Source organism: Siniperca chuatsi, linkage group LG16, assembly GCF_020085105.1.
Source record: "Siniperca chuatsi isolate FFG_IHB_CAS linkage group LG16, ASM2008510v1, whole genome shotgun sequence".
Taxonomy (NCBI): domain Eukaryota; kingdom Metazoa; phylum Chordata; class Actinopteri; order Centrarchiformes; family Sinipercidae; genus Siniperca; species Siniperca chuatsi.
In genome coordinates, this window is record NC_058057.1 from 28,306,485 (window position 1) to 28,328,628 (window position 22,144).

General features: G+C 43.9%; 1 protein-coding gene and 1 pseudogene across 1 annotated transcript; one reads left to right on the plus strand and one right to left on the minus strand.

The window, feature by feature from the left end:
- Nucleotides 1-11: 11 nt before the first annotated feature.
- LOC122862658 lies at nt 12-3,485 on the plus strand (annotated as a pseudogene).
- A 9,237-nt stretch (nt 3,486-12,722) lies between these two features.
- Nucleotides 12,723-16,019, minus strand: LOC122862663 (kelch repeat and BTB domain-containing protein 11-like). Its single transcript, XM_044168205.1, is given in 2 exon segments — nt 12,723-13,086; nt 13,088-16,019. Coding segments are annotated over 2 exon segments (1,197 nt in total). The 5' UTR covers nt 14,219-16,019; the 3' UTR covers nt 12,723-13,020.
- Between the last annotated feature and the right edge of the window lie 6,125 nt (nt 16,020-22,144).

A 22,144-nucleotide genomic window follows, 5' to 3' on the forward strand; every position in this document is an offset into this window, starting at 1 on the left:
AAAGATTGTTGATTTAATGAAGAGGTCTCACTCTTCAGCTCTCTGTAGGGGAAAAGTGTTCACACACACTTCCTCACAATTAAGCTGTGTTAAAAACAACGTGGTCATCATTTGATGAGGGTTGAAACTGTTCAACCAGTGTAGCGAGATAATTATTCCTAATGCAATTTAACTCTTTTCAGATAGCTTTAGGAAATAATAAATAAAACATTTTGGGCACAATTACTTATGATGGAAATGTTCAGTATATATTTAAAAACTCTTGCACGAAGCCACAATGTGTAGCATTTTTTAATTTTGACTTTAGCTCCCACCAGCGGTTACAAAGTTAGCAAGTAGCTCTAACCAACACACTTAAGTTCCCTAACACCCACGCTTATTTTAGTTCTTGAACGCCCCGCGCTCATTTTTGTTCCCGAATGCCTTTTGCTTATTTTAGTTCCCAAACACCTGCACTTATTTTAGTTCCCAAATGCCCTTTGCTTAATTTAGTTCCCAAACACCTGCACTTATTTTAGTTCCCGAATGCCCTTTGCTTATTTTAGTTCGCAAACACCCGCGCTCATTTTAGTTCCCGAACGCCTCGGACTCATTTTAGTTTCCGAACATATATTATTATTATTATTTCACTGTGTCTTTAAATGCTGATGTGTTGTGTTTGCAGCTTATAAAATAAGCTGCTGCCAGGCTGTAAACCAGTTCAACAAGTTGTAAACTTATAAACTCAATCTCACCTTTCTTCACTCACTTCCTTAAAGGTTTTTAATACAAAGGTTCAAATCTTTACAGCGACAGGACTCCAGTTATATTTTGGATGTGCTGATTTCTTCTGGGCCTGAGACTCAGATCATCAGGCTGAGAACTCCTGGTCGTCCGACAAGAACTTTAATATCCAAACCGTCAACTACAGATTTACTTCTTATGTGTCAGCGTTTGACTCAATTTTTAAAGGTAGTAGGAAATTAAATCCTCTTCTTCTCTTTCTCTCTGAGAGTTAGATGTTCAGATTTATACCAGTCTCATCTGTATTTAACAGATGGTTTGTGGCTGTACTTGTATATGAAAACCTTTTGTTGTTTAAAACCTTTGTCATCACTCATTTTAAATGTTAGTATAGTCGAGCTCACAACACAGCTGCTGTCATTTTTCTGATGATCATAAAACATTGATTTCATCTGCAGCTCAGTAACTGCTGGTCAACATAATATTCATGATTTGTTGTTGTTGTCTGACAACAGAAACAAAAATATATGTAAATAAGAACAACTACATGGTGAATTCAGCTGCAGTAAAACAGTGATGGTGATCACAGAGAAGGCGCTCCTCTTTTTCTCTCACTAGCTGCAAACACAGAATTAGTTTTACTGTGTATGTTTTAGACAAAGCTAGAAACAAATGAAATGCATAATTAATGACTGCCAATAAAAACTGGCATTTATATACATTTACAAGTGAATTTCCCATTTCCCAAGATGTCAAACTATTCCTTTAAGACTTTCCTTTAAGGTTTTCCCTTTTCATCCCTTAAAAATAATTCTGTTGCTCGATTTTACCAAACAGCAACAACATTCATACTAGAGTGACCATCGGAAATCATCACATCATGACAGTTTAATGTTCTCTCTCTGTCTTTGTTTACAGTAGAAGAAGAAGATGGGGTACTTGGAGGACGAAATGATGTCCAACCTATCAGATTACGACTATAATGACTACTATGACACTTATGACTATGAAGAAATTGGACCTTGTTCTCACCAGAAAAACCACAGGGTTGAGCTGGTGGTCGGCCCGTACGTCCACTCCATCATCTGCATCCTGGGCTTCGTGGGGAACAGCCTGGTGATCGCCATACGCACGCCTTCTACAAGAGGACCAAGTCCATGACCGACGTCTACCTGCTCAATGTCGCCATCGCTGACCTGCTGTTCGTGGTGTCGCTGCCTCTCATCGTCTACAATGAGTTGTCGTCGTGGTCGATGGGGCCGGTGGCCTGCAAGCTGCTGCGAGGCTCCTACAGCGTGAACCTGTACAGCGGCATGCTGCTGCTCGCCTGCATCAGCACCGACCGCTACATCGCCATCGTTCATGCACACCGCAGCTTCAGACTGCGCTCGCTGCCGTACAGCCGCCTCATCTGCACCATCGTCTGGGCCACCGCCTTACTGCTGTCTGTCCCCACCTTCTACTTCTACAACTGGTACGAGCCGTCCGACACCAAGTACACCTTCATGGACGAGGTGGAGGAGATGAATCAGACCTCCAAGCCTCCCCAGTACGTCTGCGAGTTCAAGTTCACGCACAACACCATGGCCTGGAACACCAAGGTGGCCGTCCCCAGCGTCCAGGTGGCGGTGGGCTTCTTCCTGCCGCTGCTCATCATGGTCTTCTGCTACACCGCCGTCATCGTCACCCTGCTGAGAGCCAGAAACTTCCAGCGGCACAAGGCGATGCGGGTGGTGCTGGCCGTGGTGGCGGTGTTCATCGTTTGCCACCTGCCCTACAACATCGCGCTGCTGCACGACACTGTCAACATCTTCGAGGTGCAGTCGTGCAACGCGCCAGATGCCTTGCATACAGCCAAGACGGTGACGCAGACCATCGCCTACCTGCACTGCTGCCTGAACCCCCCGCTGCTGTACGCCTTCATCGGGTGAAGTTCAGGAACCACCTCAGGAAGATCGTCCAGGACCTGTGGTGTCTGGGAAGAGGTACATCGCCCCACGCCGCTTCTCCAGGGTCACCTCCGAGAACTACGTGTCTACTCATGGACATGGTCACAAGATAAATCTGAGGGGTTTTAAGATGATAAGAAAGATAAGAAAGAAAGATTAGTACCGTGTAACTGTGCAGCTCTGTGTCCTAGAAATTATGTCTATATAGTACTACCTGATTTTGCCAAATATGTTTTAAAGGAAACCCATGTGCTGTCTGGATTATGTTCATAGATAACATTTTTTACAGCCCAAGAAGTTTTTGTACTGTTCAGAATTTCTGGGTGGACTGACGGGCATCCATAGATTTTTGTTCCTGAACGCCACACGATCATTTTTATCCGCGAACGTCCCACGTTCATTTCAGTTAATTTTAGTTCCCGAACACCCTTGACTGTTAGGTGGGGACGTTATGGGTATTATATCATGTAGTCTGATTCAAGTATTGTCAAAACTTTTATTTTGGTAGAGTTGCTCTGGAAAAACTTTATTTTGCCAGTTCTGTAGTTTCCTGATGTTGTGTAACTGTAAATTCATAGAGACGTTCTACATAATTAAATACAACAAATTATTGAGAAAATGGAGACAGTGTTTTGTTACTTTAAGTCCACTTCATTGTAATGAAGAAGATGGTGAAACATTTAGCAGCTAATGAGCCAGATATTTTTCCTCAGGAATGGGTGGAGACCAAATCAGAGCTAAAAGGTGAATGAAGTTTTGCTGCCCCTCAGAGCCAAAAACCAACCAAATCAATAAATGCAGCTTTATGTAGAAGTTTCTTGCCTTTTGCTTATTTTAGTTCCCAAACACCTGCACTTATTTTAGTTCCCGAATGCCCTTTGCTTATTTTAGTTCGCAAACACCCGCGTTCATTTTAGTACGCCTCGGACTCATTTTAGTTTCCGAACATATTATTATTATTATTATTGTTATTATTATTTCACTGTGTCTCTAAATGCTGATGTGTTGTGTTTGCAGCTTATAAAAAAAGCTGCTGCCAGGCTGTAAACCAGTTCAACAAGTTGTAAACTTATCATAAACTCAATCTCACCTTTCTTCACTCACTTCCTTAAAGGTTTTTAATACAAAGGTTCAAATCTTTACAGCGACAGGACTCCAGTTATATTTGTGGATGTGCTGATTTCTTCTGGGCCTGAGACTCAGATCATCAGGCTGAGAACTCCTGGTCGTCTGACAAGAACTTTAATATCCAAACCGTCAACTACAGATTTACTTCTTATGTGTCAGCGTTTGACTCAATTTTTAAAGGTAGTAGGAAATTAAATCCTCTTCTACTTAATAAATGCAACTTTATGTAGAAGTTTCTTCATATATATATTTTTTACAGTGTTGACCAGCAGCCAAACCTCCTGCTGAGATGCTGAAAAGGTTTTAATATCAGAATTTCTGTTAAGAGTTTGGCAAGAGATTTGTTGCTGCAACTCAGAGAGGAAGGAAACAGTTTGTCAGCAGCAGCAGAGACACTTTATTGATTTAAACAAACTGCAGAGACTGAAGAGAAAGTGATCCTGAGTTTCATTCTTCACAACCTGAACTGTCTTTCACAGTTAGTGATGCTTCACCTTTAATACAGCTGTACATAACAGCAGAGGTAAACTAACATCAGACATGTGTGCTAACAAGGCATAAGAATAGTAGTAACTATAATGACAACAGTCATAAAACACAGTGACAGAACATAAGAGGCTTTAAAACGACAGCATATACTAAGTTAAATCAGTTGAGGGGACCCTGACTCCTGACTCATTATATATATTACATAGTTTATATATATATGTGTGTATGTGTATATATATATATATATATATAAAATGTATATACGTATATATGTGTATTTATATACAGTGGTGTGCAAAAGTGTTTGCCCCTTCCTGATTTCTTATTTTTTTTGCATGTTTGTCACACTTAAATGTTTCAGATCATCAAACAAATTTAAATATTAGTCATTATCCACAAATAGCAAAAACATGGAACAGTGGCGAACCTTCCCAGGAGTGGCCGGCTGACCAAAATTACCCCAAGAGCGCAGCAACGACTCATCCAAGAGGTCACAAAAGACCCCACAACAACATGCAAAGAACTGCAGGCCTCACTCGGCTCAGTTAAGGTCAGTGTTCATGACTCCACCATAAGAAAGAGACGGGGCAAAAATGGCCGGCATTGCAGAGCTCCAAGGCGAAAACCACTGCTGAGCAAAAAGAACATTAAGGCTCGTCTCATTTTTGCCAGAAAACATCTTGATGATCCCCAAGACTTTTGGGAAAATACTCTGTGGACTGACGAGACAAAAGCTGAACTTTTTGGAAGGTGTGTGTCCCATTACATCTGGTGTAAAAGTAACATCGCATTTCAGAAAAAGAACATCACACCAACAGTAAAATATGGTGGTGGTAGTGTGATGGTCTGGGGCTGTTTTGCTGCTTCAGGACCTGGAAGACTTGCTGTGATAAATGGAACCATGAATTCTGCCGTCTACCAAAAACTCCTGAAGGAGAACGTCCGGCCGTCTGTTCGTGACCTCAAGCTGAAGCGAACTTGGGTTCTGCAGCAAAGTCCTGACCTGAATCCTATTGAGATGCTGTGGCGTGACCTTAAAAAGGCAGTTCATGCTTGAAAACCCTCCAATGTGGCTGAATTACAACAATTCTGCAAAGATGAGTGGGCCAAACTTCCTCCACAGCGCTGTAAAAGACTCACTGCAAGTTATCGCAAAAGCTTGATTGCAGTTGTTGCTGCTAAGGGTGGAGCAACCAGTTATTAGGTTTAGGGGGCAATCACTTTTTCACACAGGGCCACGTAGGTTTGGATTTTGTTTTCCCTTAATAATAACAACCTTCATTTAAAAACTGCATTTTGTGTTTACTTGTGTTATCTTTGACTAATATTTAAATTAGTTTGATGATCTGAAACATTTAAGTGGAACAAACATGCAAAAAAATAAGAAATCAGGAAGGCAAACACTTTTTCACACCACTGTATGTTACATATATGTATATACATATATGTATATGTGTATATATGTATATATATACATATATATGTGTGAGATTGTGTTGTCGACTCCTCTATCTTTGCTAAAGGTTACGAGGTTCTCCAGTTTTAACAATCAGTTAATCAATTTAGTTTACAATATTATGTTTTTTCTTCCCCTCCCCTGTCTACTGTTTTATTCTATTATTATTTTATAGATTGTATATATTCTTTCTTTCTGGCACCAATATTTTGAATGTTTCTTGTTGTTCTTTAGATGTTTTTGCTCTGAAACATAAAATCATATCACAGCAAAACCTACAACTTATTTCAGCAATGTTACAGCATAGCATATGCTATATAAGATTCACTCATAGGGGAATGCTTTAAGTTTGTACATGTACACAAAAATGCACAGTAAAGAGAACAAGGACTATAGGTCAATAGGAGCATGATAGAATATTAAAGCAGCTCATGATGGATTTTTAATATTCTGATAATAGAATAAAAAGAGGTACAGCCTGCAGAACAATTTTACAGGCTGTGAGTAAAAACTGTATCAGCTTCCCAACAAATTAATAAACCAGTCACATATGGAGTCCAGCCTGCTGGGTAACCCCCCACACACACTGTAGGATATTATATCAGAGTGTGTGTGAGTGTGTGTGTTGGCTCACAGTTAAACTCTGTCTCACTGCAGATAAAATATGAATGAGTCTCTGTTCACAGTGAAGCTTTCAGATCATAAAGAGTCGACAGTTTAATCACATTAAGGCTGAAAACTGCGGCTCTGTTAAACTGCCACTCTGTTACCATCTCCACATTTAAGAGTAGGCTTAAGACTTTCCTCTGTGATAAAGCTTATAGTTAGGGCTGGCTTGGGTGAGTCCTGAACCATCCCTTAGTTAAGCTGCTATACGCCTAGACTGCCAGGCGACTTCCCATGATGCACCTCTCTCCTCCTCTCCCTCTCCATCTGTGTGCATTTTTATCCCATTACTGCATGTTACTAACTCGACATCTTCTCTCTCCTGTAGTTTTGTGCTTTCTCGTCTCTCTCCTCTCTCCTTCTGTCGCTTTCAGCAGGTATTTCTGCCTCCGGAGCTGCAGAGTCTGGATCTGTGGTTGTGGGCCACCTGCTGCCCCCGTGTTCCTGCAGAGTCTGGATCTGTGGTTGTGGGCCACCTGCTGCCCCCGTGTTCCTGCTCGACAACTGCTGCTACAGTTATTGTTAGTGGCTCTGTTACTGATACTGACATTATTATTCCTATAGCTGTCATTCCTATTATTACTAATTTATTAATATTAACACTACAATTACTATTCTACTATATAAATAAAAGTATTTGCATTGTGCCTCCCTCTTCCCCTCCCCCAAACCTCTTTCTCTCTCCCAAAACCTAACACGGCAGCGGTGGATGGCCGCCCACCCTGAGTCTGGTTCTGTCCGAGGTTTCTGCCTCTTAAAGGAAGTTTTTCCTTGCCACTGTCGCCAAGTGCTTGCTCATGGTGGGATTTGTTGGGTCGCGGTAATATTATAAAGAGTACGGTCTAGACCTGCTCTACAGGAAAAGTGCAATGAGATAACTTCTGTTATGAATTGGCACTATATAAATAAATTGAATTGAATTGTTAAACTGCGACTCTGTTAAACTGTGACTCTGTTAAAGTGCGGTAAACAGAAATCCAGGGTATTTGAGTGTTTGAAGATGGTCTCTGTGTCAGATTAGTCGATCATTCTTTCATATATTCTTGCTGTGATTTACAGACATGACAGACTACATATTGGACCTCGACCAATCAGAGGCCTCCATCTATTTCCACCTGTGTGACGTACACAGGTGATGGTTAAGTGTCAGGGACAGACTTCTCCATGTGTACAGCTGAAGAGCTTAAAAAATTACAGATTTGTAAAATAAACAATGTTCCTGTGTTTCAGCAGAAATCTGTCCATCAGCAGACTGAGAGAGTCTCCTCATGTTGAAATCCTCCCTCAACATCCTGTTTCCTGCAGAATCAAATCAGACCACAGAAACACATTACCATCGTCTGCAAATTGATTAAAAGCAGCTTTAACGTTAACCAGCAGGATGAGGTTTCACTTCAGATCAGAGCTCTTAGGATCTGCCCAGTTCATAAAATATTTTGGATATATTGTATGCAATGTTAAATACTGAATTTTTCATCGATATGTTTTAATGGCAGTCGATTGAAGTTTGTATAAAAACATCAATATCTCAAATACTTTCAGTTATAAAGCACTTTGCGTTTTGGTTGATACTGATACTCATGACCTGTTTATGGGTGAAGACATAAAACCTACAGGTGCACAGGTTTCCTCTGAGCATGTGCTAAACATTCACCACAAATCTGATGGCGCTTTAGGTGGAGCTGCAGTACAAATGAAACTTTAAATTACTTTGTTGTGAATACTTTGTGAGTATGTGCGACCGTAGATGTTGAAATACTGGATGAAGTAATGTCTTTCTGGAAATCTTTAAGCGGCAGCTGGCAGCACTCACGCATTTTCTCCAGAAAACACACAGTCTAATTCTGATTTATAATCTGATAACTGTGAGATTTTATAACTGAATCAGGTTAATCGGAAGATGCCTGTAAAACAATAATTCCACCTACAGTTTATCATCAGTATCTGTTCGGCCTCCAACAAAGGAAGTGATGTGAAATTAAATCAGGTCGTGTCATTGTGGTTCTGTCTTCTCACCTGTAGACACCTGTTTCAATCAGGTGCTTCCTTTCTCAGTATTACAAAATCAGTATTCATAATTACATAAAGACAAAGATGTCACGGTCTCACGTCTGCTTGTTCTCCACAGAAGCTTTTAGTTGCAGACGGTGACGATGATGTTCAGATGAAGCTGCTGCAGGAAGACGACGGACGACTCGGTTTGACCTTCAGACCAAACAGATGGACTCAGCGGGACCTGGTGAGTGTGTGATGTGTTCAGGGACCTTCTGGGTCTGATCAGGTTTAAAATCAGTCTTCAGGAGTGCTCTGGTTGAATGTGAGAAGCTGCAGAGTCAGCAGTCGAACAGAGTGCCGCAGTGTTTCCCTCCTCAGCAGCCTGATCTGCAGAAACAGGAGGATTTATATGCACGCAGCATAGCAGCCGAGGTTAACGTCACTGTTCGGTTTAGCAGCTGGATGCCTTTATGTGAATATCAGTTTTCATTTCACCAGTTTCTCACAGCAGCTCATCTCCTGAGAGCTGAACCTGTCTATTAAAACAAACTGATCTTACTGAGTTTATCTACTCTGCTACACCACTGAAAGACAATAGAACTAAGTTAGTTGTACTTTACGTGAGTGTTTGCAGTTTATGCCACTTTATACGTCAGCTCCAGATTTCATTTGACTGACACTGAGATTTAACATTAAACACGAAACATTCTGAAATATTTTTCTCCTTTTTTAAAATTACAACTTTGTTCTTGTAAGATTGCAGCTTTATCTCAAAATATTACACGTTTTTAAAGTAAATCCTGTCATAAAATTTCGACTTAAACTTGAAATACTACATTTTTGTAAAATTGTGACTTTTATCTTGAAATATTCAAGTTTTTTATTGTAAAATTACTAATTTTCATATATCGCAACTTTTTCTTGGACATTTACGGCAATGTCGAAATATTACAACTTATAAAAATGATGACTTTATTTTGAAATATGATGACTTCGTTCTTGTAAAATTACAACTTTGTATTATACTAATTATACTACTATTTTAAACTTTTTTCTCAAAAGTACAATTTACAAATAAATGAATACTAACAGTCTGTTGCACACAGATTGACATTTTACAAACATGCAATCTTATGAAATATGATGCGTCGTTATAGATTAAACTACAGTATATAAAGTAGTTAAAATTAGCTCCAACTTGACCAACTACAGCATGTTTATCAATTATAATAATCCCATAATATAAAATATAACCATTGTACTGCAATTTGCAGTAAAAGTATACTTTTACTTGCTGATTGAAGTACATTTGGCAGATAATACTTGTATTGTAGTATCGCCACTTAAGCATCTGGTCTGAATACTTCTTTACCACATTTCCACCTTAACAGCTAATAAATAAAAAACATCCCAGAATTCCCTGCAAGCGTTTTTCTGCTGGAAGCATCATTTTATTGCCCATCGGGATAAAACAAAGGTCCAGCTGTTCAGAGTCAGACAGGAGAATCTGATTCACGTGACGGAGACTTTCTCTGCATCGTGCTGCGTTCTCATTGGTCAGTTCGTCGCTGTGTGGTCACTCAGGTCCACGTATGAACTGCTGATGAGTCCTCCGGTTCCTCCGGTTCCTCCTGCTGTCCGTTAGTGTCGGATTCATGAGGACACTTTAAGTCTCTGCAGGCGAGTCGAGGACAGACAGTTACAATCAACAAGTATTCACACTGACTCCGGTTCAGCGCCTGCTCCGGACTCCGGTTCAGCGCCTGCTCCGGACTCCGGACTCCGGTTCAGCGCCTGCTCCGGACTCCGGTTCAGTAGCGTCTGCTCTGGACTACGGACTCCGGTTCAGCGCCTGCTCCGGACTCCGGTTCAGTAGCGTCTGCTCTGGACTACGGACTCCGGTTCAGCACCTGCTCTGGACTCCGAACTCCGGTTCAGTAGCGTCTGCTCCGGACTCCGGTTCAGTAGCGTCTGCTCCGGACTCCGGACTCGGTTCAGTAGCGTCTGCTCCGGACTCCGACTCGGTTCAGCGCCTGCCCGACTCCGGTTCAGTAGCGTCTGCTCCGGACTCCGGACTCCGGACTCCGGTTCAGCGCCTGCTCCGGACTCCGGTTCAGTAGCGTCTGCTCTGGACTACGGACTCCGGTTCAGCACCTGCTCTGGACTCCGGACTCCGGTTCAGTAGCGTCTGCTCCGGACTCCGGACTCCGGTTCAGTAGCGTCTGCTCCGGACTCCGGTTCAGTAGCGTCTGCTCCGGACTCCGGACTCCGGTTCAGCGCCTGCTCCGGACTCCGGTTTCAGCGTCTGACTCGGACTCTGGACTCGGTTCAGTGCCTGCTCCGACTCCGGTTCAGCAGCGTCTGCCCGGACTCCGGTTCAGCGTCTGCTCGGACTTCGGACTCGGTTCAGCACCTGCTCCGGACTCCGGTTCAGTTTGTATCTGTTGGACTAAACATCCTGAACTGTGATCACATTAAAATATAATCAGACACGTTTCTGGCTCACAGTTCTAAAGAATAACTCGAGTGATATTCTGTATTTCTTCACGTTCAGACTCAACCAGCGGTGAACGAACAGGTAACAGGTGTGTGTGAGTCACAGCTGATGGATCTTCTTCCTCCACTGTTGTCCAGAAACTATTAAAACTCATCAGCGAGCCGCTCTGCTGCACCAGGCGACATGTTGCTTCATCACCATGAACACACACACTGTAGTTTATTCTGACTCCGCCCCACACACACCGTCCTGCTGCCCCAAACACTCACTACAGCACCACATGTGGATTCATCCGCCGCTGGAAGTAGTCCCCAACAGACGCTCTGTTTCCTCCTGTTAGTCTGATAAAAACTACAGCGAGCAGCTGTTTGAGGATTTTTCATTATTTCCCCCCAAAAAGTTTAGCTAAATGTGCAAGAACCAAATATGACACTTTCACAGGAACAACGTGTTCTTCATGTTGAGCTGGATCTCGTAGCAGACGACGATTTCGTTTTTTTCTGCCTGTTGGACTTTTTTTTAGCAAAACCTGCTTTGAACTTTGTTACAAACGTAAAAAAACTGTAAAAGCTAGAATGAGTTGGCTTCAGACGCTCTGACGGTGAACAGCTGAGACTTTTTCAGTACAAGCATATTGATCGTTAAATAGACCTTTAACCACAGGTTAACCCTGTGAGAGCAGACTCAGGAGTCGGACTTTGGTTTGGAACTCGTCCGGGACGAATCGGCCGGACGGCTGAAGGCGTTAAAGGATCTGTTTGCTGTTTTAAATCAATCTGGATCTCATTCAGCTGGTTTTTGTGTTAAACAGGCGTCGGGCTGCAGGGGGGCGGGGCCAAACACACCTGAGCAGCACCAGGCTGAGAAACGATGATGTCACAGGTGTGTGTATCTCTGTGTGTGTGTGTGTGTGTGTCTCAGTGTGTCTGTGTGTGTGTGTGTGAGTGTGTGTCTCTGTGTGTGTGTGTGTGTGTCTCAGTGTGTCTGTGTGTGTGTGTGTGTGTGTGTGTCTCAGTGTGTCTGTGTGAGTGTGTGTGTGTGTGTGTCTCAGTGTGTCTGTGTGTGTGTGTGTGAGTGTGTGTGTGTGTGTGTGTGTGTGTGTGTGTGTGTGTGTGTGTGTCTGTGTGTCTGTGTGTGTGTGTGTCTGTGTGTGTGTGTGTGTGTGTCTGTGTGTGTGTGTGTGTGTGTCTGTGTGTGTGTGTGTGTGTGTGTGTGTGTGTGTGTGTGTCTGTGTGTGTGTGTCTGTGTGTGTGTGTGTGTGTGTGTGTGTGTGTGTGTGTGTGTGTGTGTGTGTGTGTGTGTGTGTGTGTGTGTGTGTGTGTGTGTGTGTGTGTGTGTGTGTGTGTGTGTGTCTGTGTGTGTGTGTCTCTGTGTGTGTGTGTGTGTGTGTGTGTCTGTGTGTGTGTGTGTGTCTCAGTGTGTCTGTGTGTGTGTGTGTCTCAGTGTGTGTCTGTGTGTGTGTGTGTGTGTGTGTGAGTGTGTGTGTGTGTGTGTGTCTCAGTGTGTGTGTGTGTGTGTGTCTCAGTGTGTGTGTGTGTGTGTGTGTGTGTGTGTGAGTGTGTGTGTCTCAGTGTGTGAGTGTGTGTGTGTGTGTGTGTGAGTGTGTGTGTGTGTGTGTGTGTGTGTGTGTGTGTGTGTGTGTGTGTGTGTGTGTGTGTGTGTGTGTGTGTGTGTGTGTGTGTGTGTGTGTGTGTGTGTGTGTGTGTGTGTCTCAGTGTGTGTGTGTGTGTGTGTGTCAGTGTGTGTGTGTGTGTGTGTGTGTGTGTGTGTGTGTGTGTGTGTGTGTGTGTGTGTGTGTGTGTGTGTGTGTGTGTGTGTGTGTGTCTCAGTGTGTGTGTGTGTGAGTGTGTGTGTGAGTGTGAGTGTGTGTGTGTGTGTGAGTGTGTGTCAGCTTTCAGGTATTTTTGTGAAACAAGGCCCCGCCCCCCTGTCAGACGCCCAATCACAGACTCAGTCTGGAGACCAGATGTTCAGTTCTTCCTCCTGCAGCTGTTTCCATCAGTGGAAGTTTTGGTGAAACCGGAAGCAGAAAGGCACCGGGGGCCGGAGGAGGGCGGGTTCACTAGTTAGTCTTTAGTCTGGGTTCTGGACTAAAGGAGGATTTGTCCCGGGATTCCTCATTGGTCCCGGTTCAGAGAGAGGACGAAGGGCACCAGGGATCCTCTGGCCTCTGCGGGGGGGGGGCAGCACTTCCGGCAGGAAGCCCTCCCGCTGCTCCCGCACCTCGAACTGCAGCGTCTGGCTCCGGTTGACGCAGTAGATCCGGTCCCCGAGCACCGCGCAGCGGAACGGCAGCGGGTTGTGGAGCGGGAAGTACGCGCCGCCGTGCCACACCTTCACCACCGTGTTGTACTTGTACACGCCGACCCCCGCGCGCTCCCGGTCCACGTCGAAGCGGTACACGAGGCTGCCGTGCGCCACCATGTCCGTGGACCGCCGCCGGCTCTCGTTGAACGGACACTCCTCCCACTCGTCCCGGCGGGAGTCGTAGCGCAGCAGGCGGTAGAAGAGCGAGCCGCCGGACACGAACAGCTCCCCGCCGCAGGACGTCGCCTCGTGCGCGACCGCGAAGGAGCCTTTGGGCAGCGGAGCCACCGGAGTCCACCTGTCCGCGCGCGGGTCGTAGCGCTCCACCGTGAACAGGCACTCCCCTCCGATGGCGTACAGGTAGCCGTCCATGGAGACCAGTCTGAGCTGGCAGCGGGGCTGGCTCAGTGGGCGGATCTGGCTCCAGACGCCGGTCAGCGGGTTGTAGGAGAAGACCCGGTCCGAGGCTTTGGAGCGGCCGTCCCCGTGCGCCCTGATCCCCCCCGCCACGAACAGGTAGTTGTACATGGTGCACATCCCGGAGCCTTTAGCCGGGACCTCCTCCGGCAGGCTGGTCAGCACCTCCCACTGCTGCCGGTCCGGGTGGAGGCACAGCACCCGCCGGCGGCCGGTGTCCTCCGGGGCGGGCAGCAGCGGGCTCTGCGGCCGGCTGTTCTCCCGGCTCCCCCCGCGGTCGTACACCTCGCTGGTCTCGGCCACCGCCAGCACCTTCCTCCCCTCCATCCTCCGGGCCAGGATGTGCTCCCTCTCCCCCGCGGTCAGCCGGCCGTACACAGCGGGAGTCCGCAGCACCTGCAGGTAATGGTCGCTCATGTAGCGGTAGACCCGGTCCCTGTCGCCCTCCGCGCCGCCGCTCTTGGCTTTTGTCAGCAGCTCGAAGCAGTTTTCTGCGCTGATCTGTTGCGACATTTCTGCAGCTGCTGAGCCGGGGTGTGAACAAAGATCCCCGGCGGGTCTTGCGGACTCCTTGGCCTCACTGGCCTCCATTTGTTCCGGATTTCTTGTGAATCAGATCGATCCCGGTCCTGTCAGAGACAATTATGCGTCTGGAGATCCAGACTTCTTTCTCTCCTCGCCACAATAAACGCCCAGTTTCTCCTCCTCTCCTCCGCTGTTCCGTCTGTTGCTTCAAGTTTTGCTTCTTCCTCTTTACACACAAAACCCGATCCGGATCCTGCGCTCCTGCAGCGGGGCGCGGTGGCCGATGAAGCCGGGATTCCCCGCCTGCTGTCTGGGGAGGTTCGCTGCGTCCCCCCGCTGCAGAGCCCGGAGGTGTCTGCGGACACAAAGGACTCTCCCTCCGCCCCCGCCCGAAGCTCCACACTGGACTCTGTGTTTCGGTGTTGACGCCCCTCTGACTCGGCAGGAGACGGCTCTGCGCCCCGCAACGAGTCTGTGCAGAACCGCACTGATGCACCCGAGCTGCTGCAGAACCCCTTACAGGTGTCTCTGTGGACTGCAGTGGAGACGTGATGCGTTTTAAGTGCTGAAAGTTGAAGTACTGGCCCCGATCAGTGATACATGTTATACTACTGGATTCTGATTATTGGTGCTTTCTGTGTTCGTCATTTAAAGGTGCAGCTGATGAAAGGACTCTGTATTCTGCTGGCAGTGTAATCTGAAATAATGCTTTGACTCTGAACCTGTCAGTAGAAGTACACAGGAAACACTCAAAGTACACACAGTACCCGAGTAGTGTACTAATATCATCTAACTGATTATTATTTTCATTATTGATTCATGTGTCAGTAATGTTTTCAGTGGATTGGTTTAGTCTTCGTGAACTACTTGCACTTCAGTATTTGATGTTATTATATTTCTGAAACCTTTCAGAGGGAAATGTTGTACTTTTTGGAGTGGGTGGTTTGTTTTTACTGTAATTAGCAATACCACTGTGTCAAAATACAAATCCACAAATACATAAAAGTACAAAAGAGTTATCAGCACGCGTCGAGCAGAGTTACAACATCATCGTCATATTATTTGAATATTATTACTGAAGCTTTAACACATTTTAATGTTGCAGCTGGTGCAGCTACTCTGAACTACTTTATATACTGAGTCTAACACTATCACATTAACCTGTTTAGACTAAAAAGTAAAATATTAATATTAGTATTAGATATTGTACATCAACACAAAATGATACATTTACCACAAAAGTTTGAACATGTTTTATAAGTTCAAGCAAATTAGTTTCAGTGGAAGACTTTAAGTCATTTAAAATCAAACAATACAGCAGGGACATATGAGATAATTATAATAATAATAACTGATAGTTGAAATTGAATAAAACAGAAACTGAGACAAACGTATCAACACAACATTTAAAGACGACACACAAATACAATGCAATCATTAAAGCAGGAACGACAGTAACTGTACGAGACAGCATGAAAGGCGTCATGTTGTATTAATGACGCTCAGCTGCAGCGGTTTAAAGGTGTCCAGGTGGGATTACAGGGAGGGACAGGTGGAGGAGACCTGATGAATTTCTTAACAAATGGCTCCATCTGGTGTCAAAAACTCAGAATCACATCTGTCTGTTTGCTTTCACAGATCAAAATAATATAACAAAATGTTTCCTCGCCGACTTTAAAGCTGCACCAGCTGCAGCAGAAACAAGCCGTGAACACATGAACGTATCTTCACCTGATGTGACGGTGCAGTCCCTCATTCGTCCAGCAGTGCTCCATCGTAGAAAAGGTTTCAGTCGTAGTCGTCTGGACGCTGTTTTCAGAATCAAGACGTTTCGGCTCCCATCCGGAAGTCATTCTCAACTGTGAAAAAATGGACCGGGAACTCAGAAATTCACCTGATATGTTGAACTTGTGATCAAACAGCTGCTTGTTTCCGCCTCCAGCAGCTACAGAGTCACATGACGCTTCATCAGGAGGCGTGTCAGAGTCACATGACGCTTCACCAGGAGGCGTGTCAGAGTCACACGACGCTTCGTCAGGAGGCGTGTCAGTCACATGATGCTTCATCAGGAGGCGTGTCAGAGTCACATGACGCTTCATCAGGAGGCGTGTCTGTGTCTCCTGATGGACGTCGGTCCGGTCTTCTCTCCGTCAGCTCTGTGTTTGGTCTCCAGCAGCTGCTGAGGGAAACATCTGGCTCTTTAGCAGCTAGATGCTCCGCTATGTTCAGCAGCTGGACTCTGACTGCGTCTGGCTGCTGTTTGCTGCCGAGCAGGAAGCGTTCAGAGGCTTTTTACAGCTTCTTCTTCAGTGGCAGCGACGCTCTGAGCGCTGAGAGCGAACCAGAGCAGCAGCAGGCGAACAACGAGCTGAAACTGTGAAACTCCGTGAAGCCGAGCTGCAGGTTCAGCAGCAGAGACACCGCCACACCGTCACTTCATACAGTGGTCTTATAGAAATCTACATTATCGACACTTTAAAGTTAGAAAGAAAATTACAAACATATGACACAAGGTCAAATACCTGTTCTGTTTCTGCCTTTTCAACCATGAAGGTAAAATAAACAAGATTTAATAACTTTGTTCAAAATGATGCAGTGACTGAAAATATAATTGTTCACTGATTTTCAATTCACTCAAAAATGCTTTTAAAAATAAATTTAGATGAAATAATGATGAAAACTTTCCTCCCAACATAAATCAATCAACAATATAGAATTATCAGATTGAAATATAAAGTAATTTAGTAAAAAGAAACAATTTTATGTGGATTAAATACACTGAAAATAAAGAAGCACATCTGTACATGATTGAAATGTTTTTAGATTTAGAAACGGGCAGAATGTAAATACTTCAACATGATAAAACCTTCATCCAGCTGCTGTAAACGTTGTCAGTGGCCTGCAGGGGGCGCTGCAGGGCTGTGAATGTATTCTAGCTGGTTTAAAGTGATATTAATGTGTGTGATCAGATGTTCCAGAGAGACGTTTTTATTCATTTTCATACTTTTATTGTTCAGCAGAAGTTTTTTTTTTTTAATGAGGAAAAATACTGAAATAAATGTTTTCATTACATATTTTCCAAAGAACATTCAGATATTTTCACAGACAGTGAATCTCATTTCAGACCTGACAGTCGGCTCACGTCTGTTTCCTGTTTGGTGTTAAGTTTCTCTTTAACGTGTGAGATGAATAAATAACACTAAAAGTTTTCTCTTAACAGCTTTTCACAAATCTGCTGAGACACGTCTACTAAAGAACTGAGACAGACAGACTGACTGATGGATTTCATTTAAATGTCGACCTGTTCAGTATTTTGTATCGGACATCAAACATCCTCAGCAGATGATATTGTTACCAGCTGACAAAACAAATCTTCAGACTTTGATGTGATAATTTGAAAAAGCAGCGATTTTATTGGACAATCCAGAGATGGAAATTAAATCAGCTTTATTCATGTATTTATTACAGTTGGTGATTATTTAATGAGCACTTAATGAACTGACAAACAAGCCGAGGTCTGAAGAGCATTTTTGGTTTGATGAATAATTCTGACAAACAGCTGAGATCATCAATTTACTGATGTGTCCAACTACAAGCTGTTATTGGATTATATAGACTCGTTGGTAAACCGACTGAATCCTTATTAACTGGCTGCCATTAAAAGATGGATTAAAAGTTCTCATTGTATTTTTACAAAACACGGACATGATGAGTCACATGACCTGCAGCAGCTCTCAGTGACTCAGGAGTCCTCTAGACCTCCAACTTCTCTCAGACTAACGAGATACTTTTACAGCTAAAATACTTTGTGAATTACTCTCAGACCAGAAACTGACAAGTCTAAAGTTCGGACTGAAACAGCAGTTAGCAGCTACTTTTAGCCTGAGGAAGGTCACTGTCGTCTCCTCCTGTATGGTCACTGTCGTCTCCTCCTGTATGGTCGGTGTCGTCTCCTCCTGTATGGTCGGTGTCGTCTCTTCCTGTATGGTCGGTGTCGTCTCCTCCTGTATGGTCGGTGTCGTCTCCTGTATGGTCGGTGTTGTCTCTTCCTGTATGGTCGGTGTTGTCTCTTCCTGTATGGTCGGGTGTCGTCTCCTGGTGGTGGTGTCTCTCCTCCTGTATGGTGTGTCGTCTCCTGTATGGTCGGTGTTGTCTCTTCCTGTATGGTCACTGTCGTCTCCTCCTGTATGGTCGGTGTCGTCTCCTGTATGGTCGGTGTTGTCTCTTCCTGTATGGTAGGTGTTGTCTCCTCCTGTATGGTCGGTGTCGTCTCCTGTATGGTCGGTGTCGTCTCCTCCTGTATGGTCGGTGTCGTCTCCTGTATGGTCGGTGTTGTCTCTTCCTGTATGGTCACTGTCGTCTCCTCCTGTATGGTCGGTGTTGTCTCTTCCTGTATGGTCACTGTCGTCTCCTCCTGTATGGTCGGTGTCGTCTCCTGTATGGTCGGTGTTGTCTCTTCCTGTATGGTCACTGTCATCTCCTCCTGTATGGTCGGTGTCGTCTCCTGTATGGTCGGTGTTGTCTCTTCCTGTATGGTCACTGTCGTCTCCTCCTGTATGGTCGGTGTCGTCTCCTGTATGGTCGGTGTTGTCTCCTCCTGTATGGTCGGTGTTGTCTCCTCCTGTATGGTCGGTGTTGTCTCCTCCTGTATGGTCACTGTTGTCTCCTGGTCGGTGTCATCTCCTCCTGTATGGTCACTGTTGTCTCCTGTATGGTCACTGTTGTCTCCTGTATGGTCGGTGTTGTCTCCTGTATGGTCGGTGTTGTCTCCTGTATGGTCGGTGTCGTCTCCTGTATGGTCGGTGTTGTCTCCTGGTCGGTGTCATCTCCTCCTGTATGGTCACTGTTGTCTCCTGTATGGTCACTGTTGTCTCCTGTATGGTCGGTGTTGTCTCCTGTATGGTCACTGTTGTCTCCTGTATGGTCACTGTTGTCTCCTGTATGGTCGGTGTTGTCTCCTGGTCGGTGTCGTCTCCTCCTGTATGGTCGGTGTCGTCTCCTCCTGTATTCAGGGACATTTATTCCAGTTTGACATCAGTGAGTTTACTTGTGTTTCCAGTTGTCTCTCTTCAGTTCCAACATGTGGCTGCTGTTCAGTCTGTAATGAACAGAAGAGACTAAAGTAGGAGGTCTGGCTCCCTCTGAGTTTGTACTTGTACACATGTTTATTAGCTGACTGAAGCTGTGTCAGGCTTTTATTTTAGATTCATACATGTGGGAAAAGACACTGATGCTCATATCTGATGGAAGTAGTAGGAAGCAGAAAAATGCAGTGGTGGAAAGTAACTAAGTACATTTATTCAAGTACTGTACCTAAATACAATTTTGAGGTACTTGTACTTAAGTATTTCTATTTTTCTTCAATATTGTACTTTTTACTGCACTACATTTATCTGACAGCTCTAGTTACTTCACTTTAGATCAAGCTTTTATATATAAACGTGATCAATTTATGAAATATATATAGGTAAAATAAAGTTGCAGTAATAAACTATAAAAATAAAAATAAACTAGCTCTCCTTGACAACATTAAAATATCATGCTTACACATTAATGAATCAATAATAATTCATTACTTAGTTTATTAATAGGCTTAATACAACACTCAGGGCCATTTTGCATAATGAGTACTTTTACTTATGTACCTTTACTAAAAAATTTTTTTTAGAAGAAGTTGGTTAACATTTGTCATGGAGTGAGTGTGCTGCCATGTTTAAATACTTCACCCAATGTTTAATACATTACAGTAAATTTCCCCGAAACACTTTAAATGTTTATTATCTCTCAGAGCTCAGAGAAGTTCTAGTTTAATAATGCTGGACTGAAATCTTCCCATGATGCAGTGCTGTGATATCGATTTGTATCAGTTAACATGGAGTGTTTTTGTCTCAGAGTTTCTGTCTTTCCATTTTGACAGCGAGGACACCGAGCTCCAATCTGATAAAAGGCTGACAGTCCAGCAGTCACACCTGCTGTGCCTGTGTGAATTCATTTCCTGTCCAGACCTCCGTCAGTGACCTGCAGACTGTTTCACATCACTGCTCAAAACAACAACTTACTTTACATCCAAACTAAAGTTTTTTAACTTGCTCAGCAGTTGTTGCTCTGGACTGAAGTAATAAAGTTATTTGATTATTATTACTTGGTTTTAATTTTGCCTTCCTGTATTTTAGTAGTTTGACATGAATAATTCTGCAAAACCCCAGATTGTGTTCAATGACAATGTTTTTCTACGTCTTTCTGCACATGGCAGCTACAGGATGGTTGTAGAGCTCAAACTCTGAAACTGAAGCAGCAACAGTTACTCGGGCTCTTGTCCCCTCTCCAACGCTGTAGAGGGCGCTGTGAACAAAACACAGGAGATGAAGTCAAAGAAAGCAGGAAAAGTTGCACATGACGTCTCTTTGATAAAACTTTTACATTTCTCATATACATTGGCTCTCTAGTTGCTGGTGCATTTTTAAAAAAATCTCTTAGTGGTCATTTGATTAATGGCCGGCCCAATCTACGGTTTCTACGGTAACCCAGATACAGGTCTGGAGGGTGAACTTACACAGAAAGAAACACGAATGTGGAGCAGACAGTCTCCGGTCCACATGTAGGACTCTGTGATGATGTGTTGAAGCTTTTTGTTCTGTTTTAGCTGAATCACTTTTCATTCTTTCAGCCTCAGAAACACAGACGGACTCATTCAAACCTGCTGACACAAATTAATTTCTCCTCTCAGGTGAATCTGTCCGCGTCCACCTTTATTAACCTGATCCAGTCTAAATGTCTCTGACAGACGCTTGACGACCCTGCAGGTCAAAGTGAGCCCCCCTGTCCTCTGCAGGGTGGAGGTTAAAAACAGCTGATGGATCATAATCACTGCTCCTGAACCAAACTCCATTACTGACTTCATGAATATTAACAACCATCTGATGTCAGCGGTTCGTCTGAGGGAAGAAAAATAAAACTGATCCGGCGGCTCGTCAGCAGAGAGTCAAACATGATTCATCACGAGGAGGAAATATATATCTGACACGAGACTTCAATTAAAGAAACAGAAGTGAATACATGAACAAAGAACTGTGACAGCCGTAAAATAAAAGTGGAAACTGAGAGATAAACCTAAAAGTGTATAATGTGTTAGTTCCACATCATTTCAATTAAAAATTCAGTCACTTAAATTTGATCTGAGCCAAGCATGTAATACTGGTAAAGAAATCCCCCTGTTTTTTTGCATAGAAACAAATTTTGTGTAAAAAATATCAGAATCAGTCTTAAACCAAACATCTGTGCGTATCGTAAAAAACCTAAACTGCTGATGTTAATTTAAACCTCACGGATGAAAACAAGCACTTTAACTCCGATAATACGGAGCTCGTACATATGTTTTGGAAATGGACACGAAGTATTTCTGGAATAACATTAATGTTCAGAGAGATACTGCAGAAAGCAGTCACACCGGACCTCGAATATTTGTTTTGGGACGAGTAGAAATTTAATAATGAAATTCATATTATTAATAATGACTGCAGCAAAAAAATGTATATTAATTAACTGAAAGCTAAGCACTCACCATCAGTTAAACAATGGTGGAGAGAATTGCTGTCATTCTGCACCCCAGGAAAAATAATGTGCAATGTTAAAGGGCAACCAATGAAATTTAATGTGATATGGGGCAAACATGTTAGCAACATACAGAGTCGAGGGGCAGCTGTACGTGAACGTGTTTATGGTATTCTGACGGGTTTTTTGCTGTGTGAGCTACGGCTGCGATGGACTGCGAACGAATATGTATGTTTGTGTTGTGGTGACGGGATGAGTCAGTGTCTTAATGATGAATGTATCGATGCGTATGAAAATAAAATAATAATAATAATAATTTGTAAAAAGCACTTTAAATGGGAAAAGAAATTCTGGGAGAGAAATATAAATCCAGAGTGCCTTTAAGTCCACATTATAAACTGTCAGTCCAGCGTTTATTTCTTATTTCCCATCCAGAGTTTA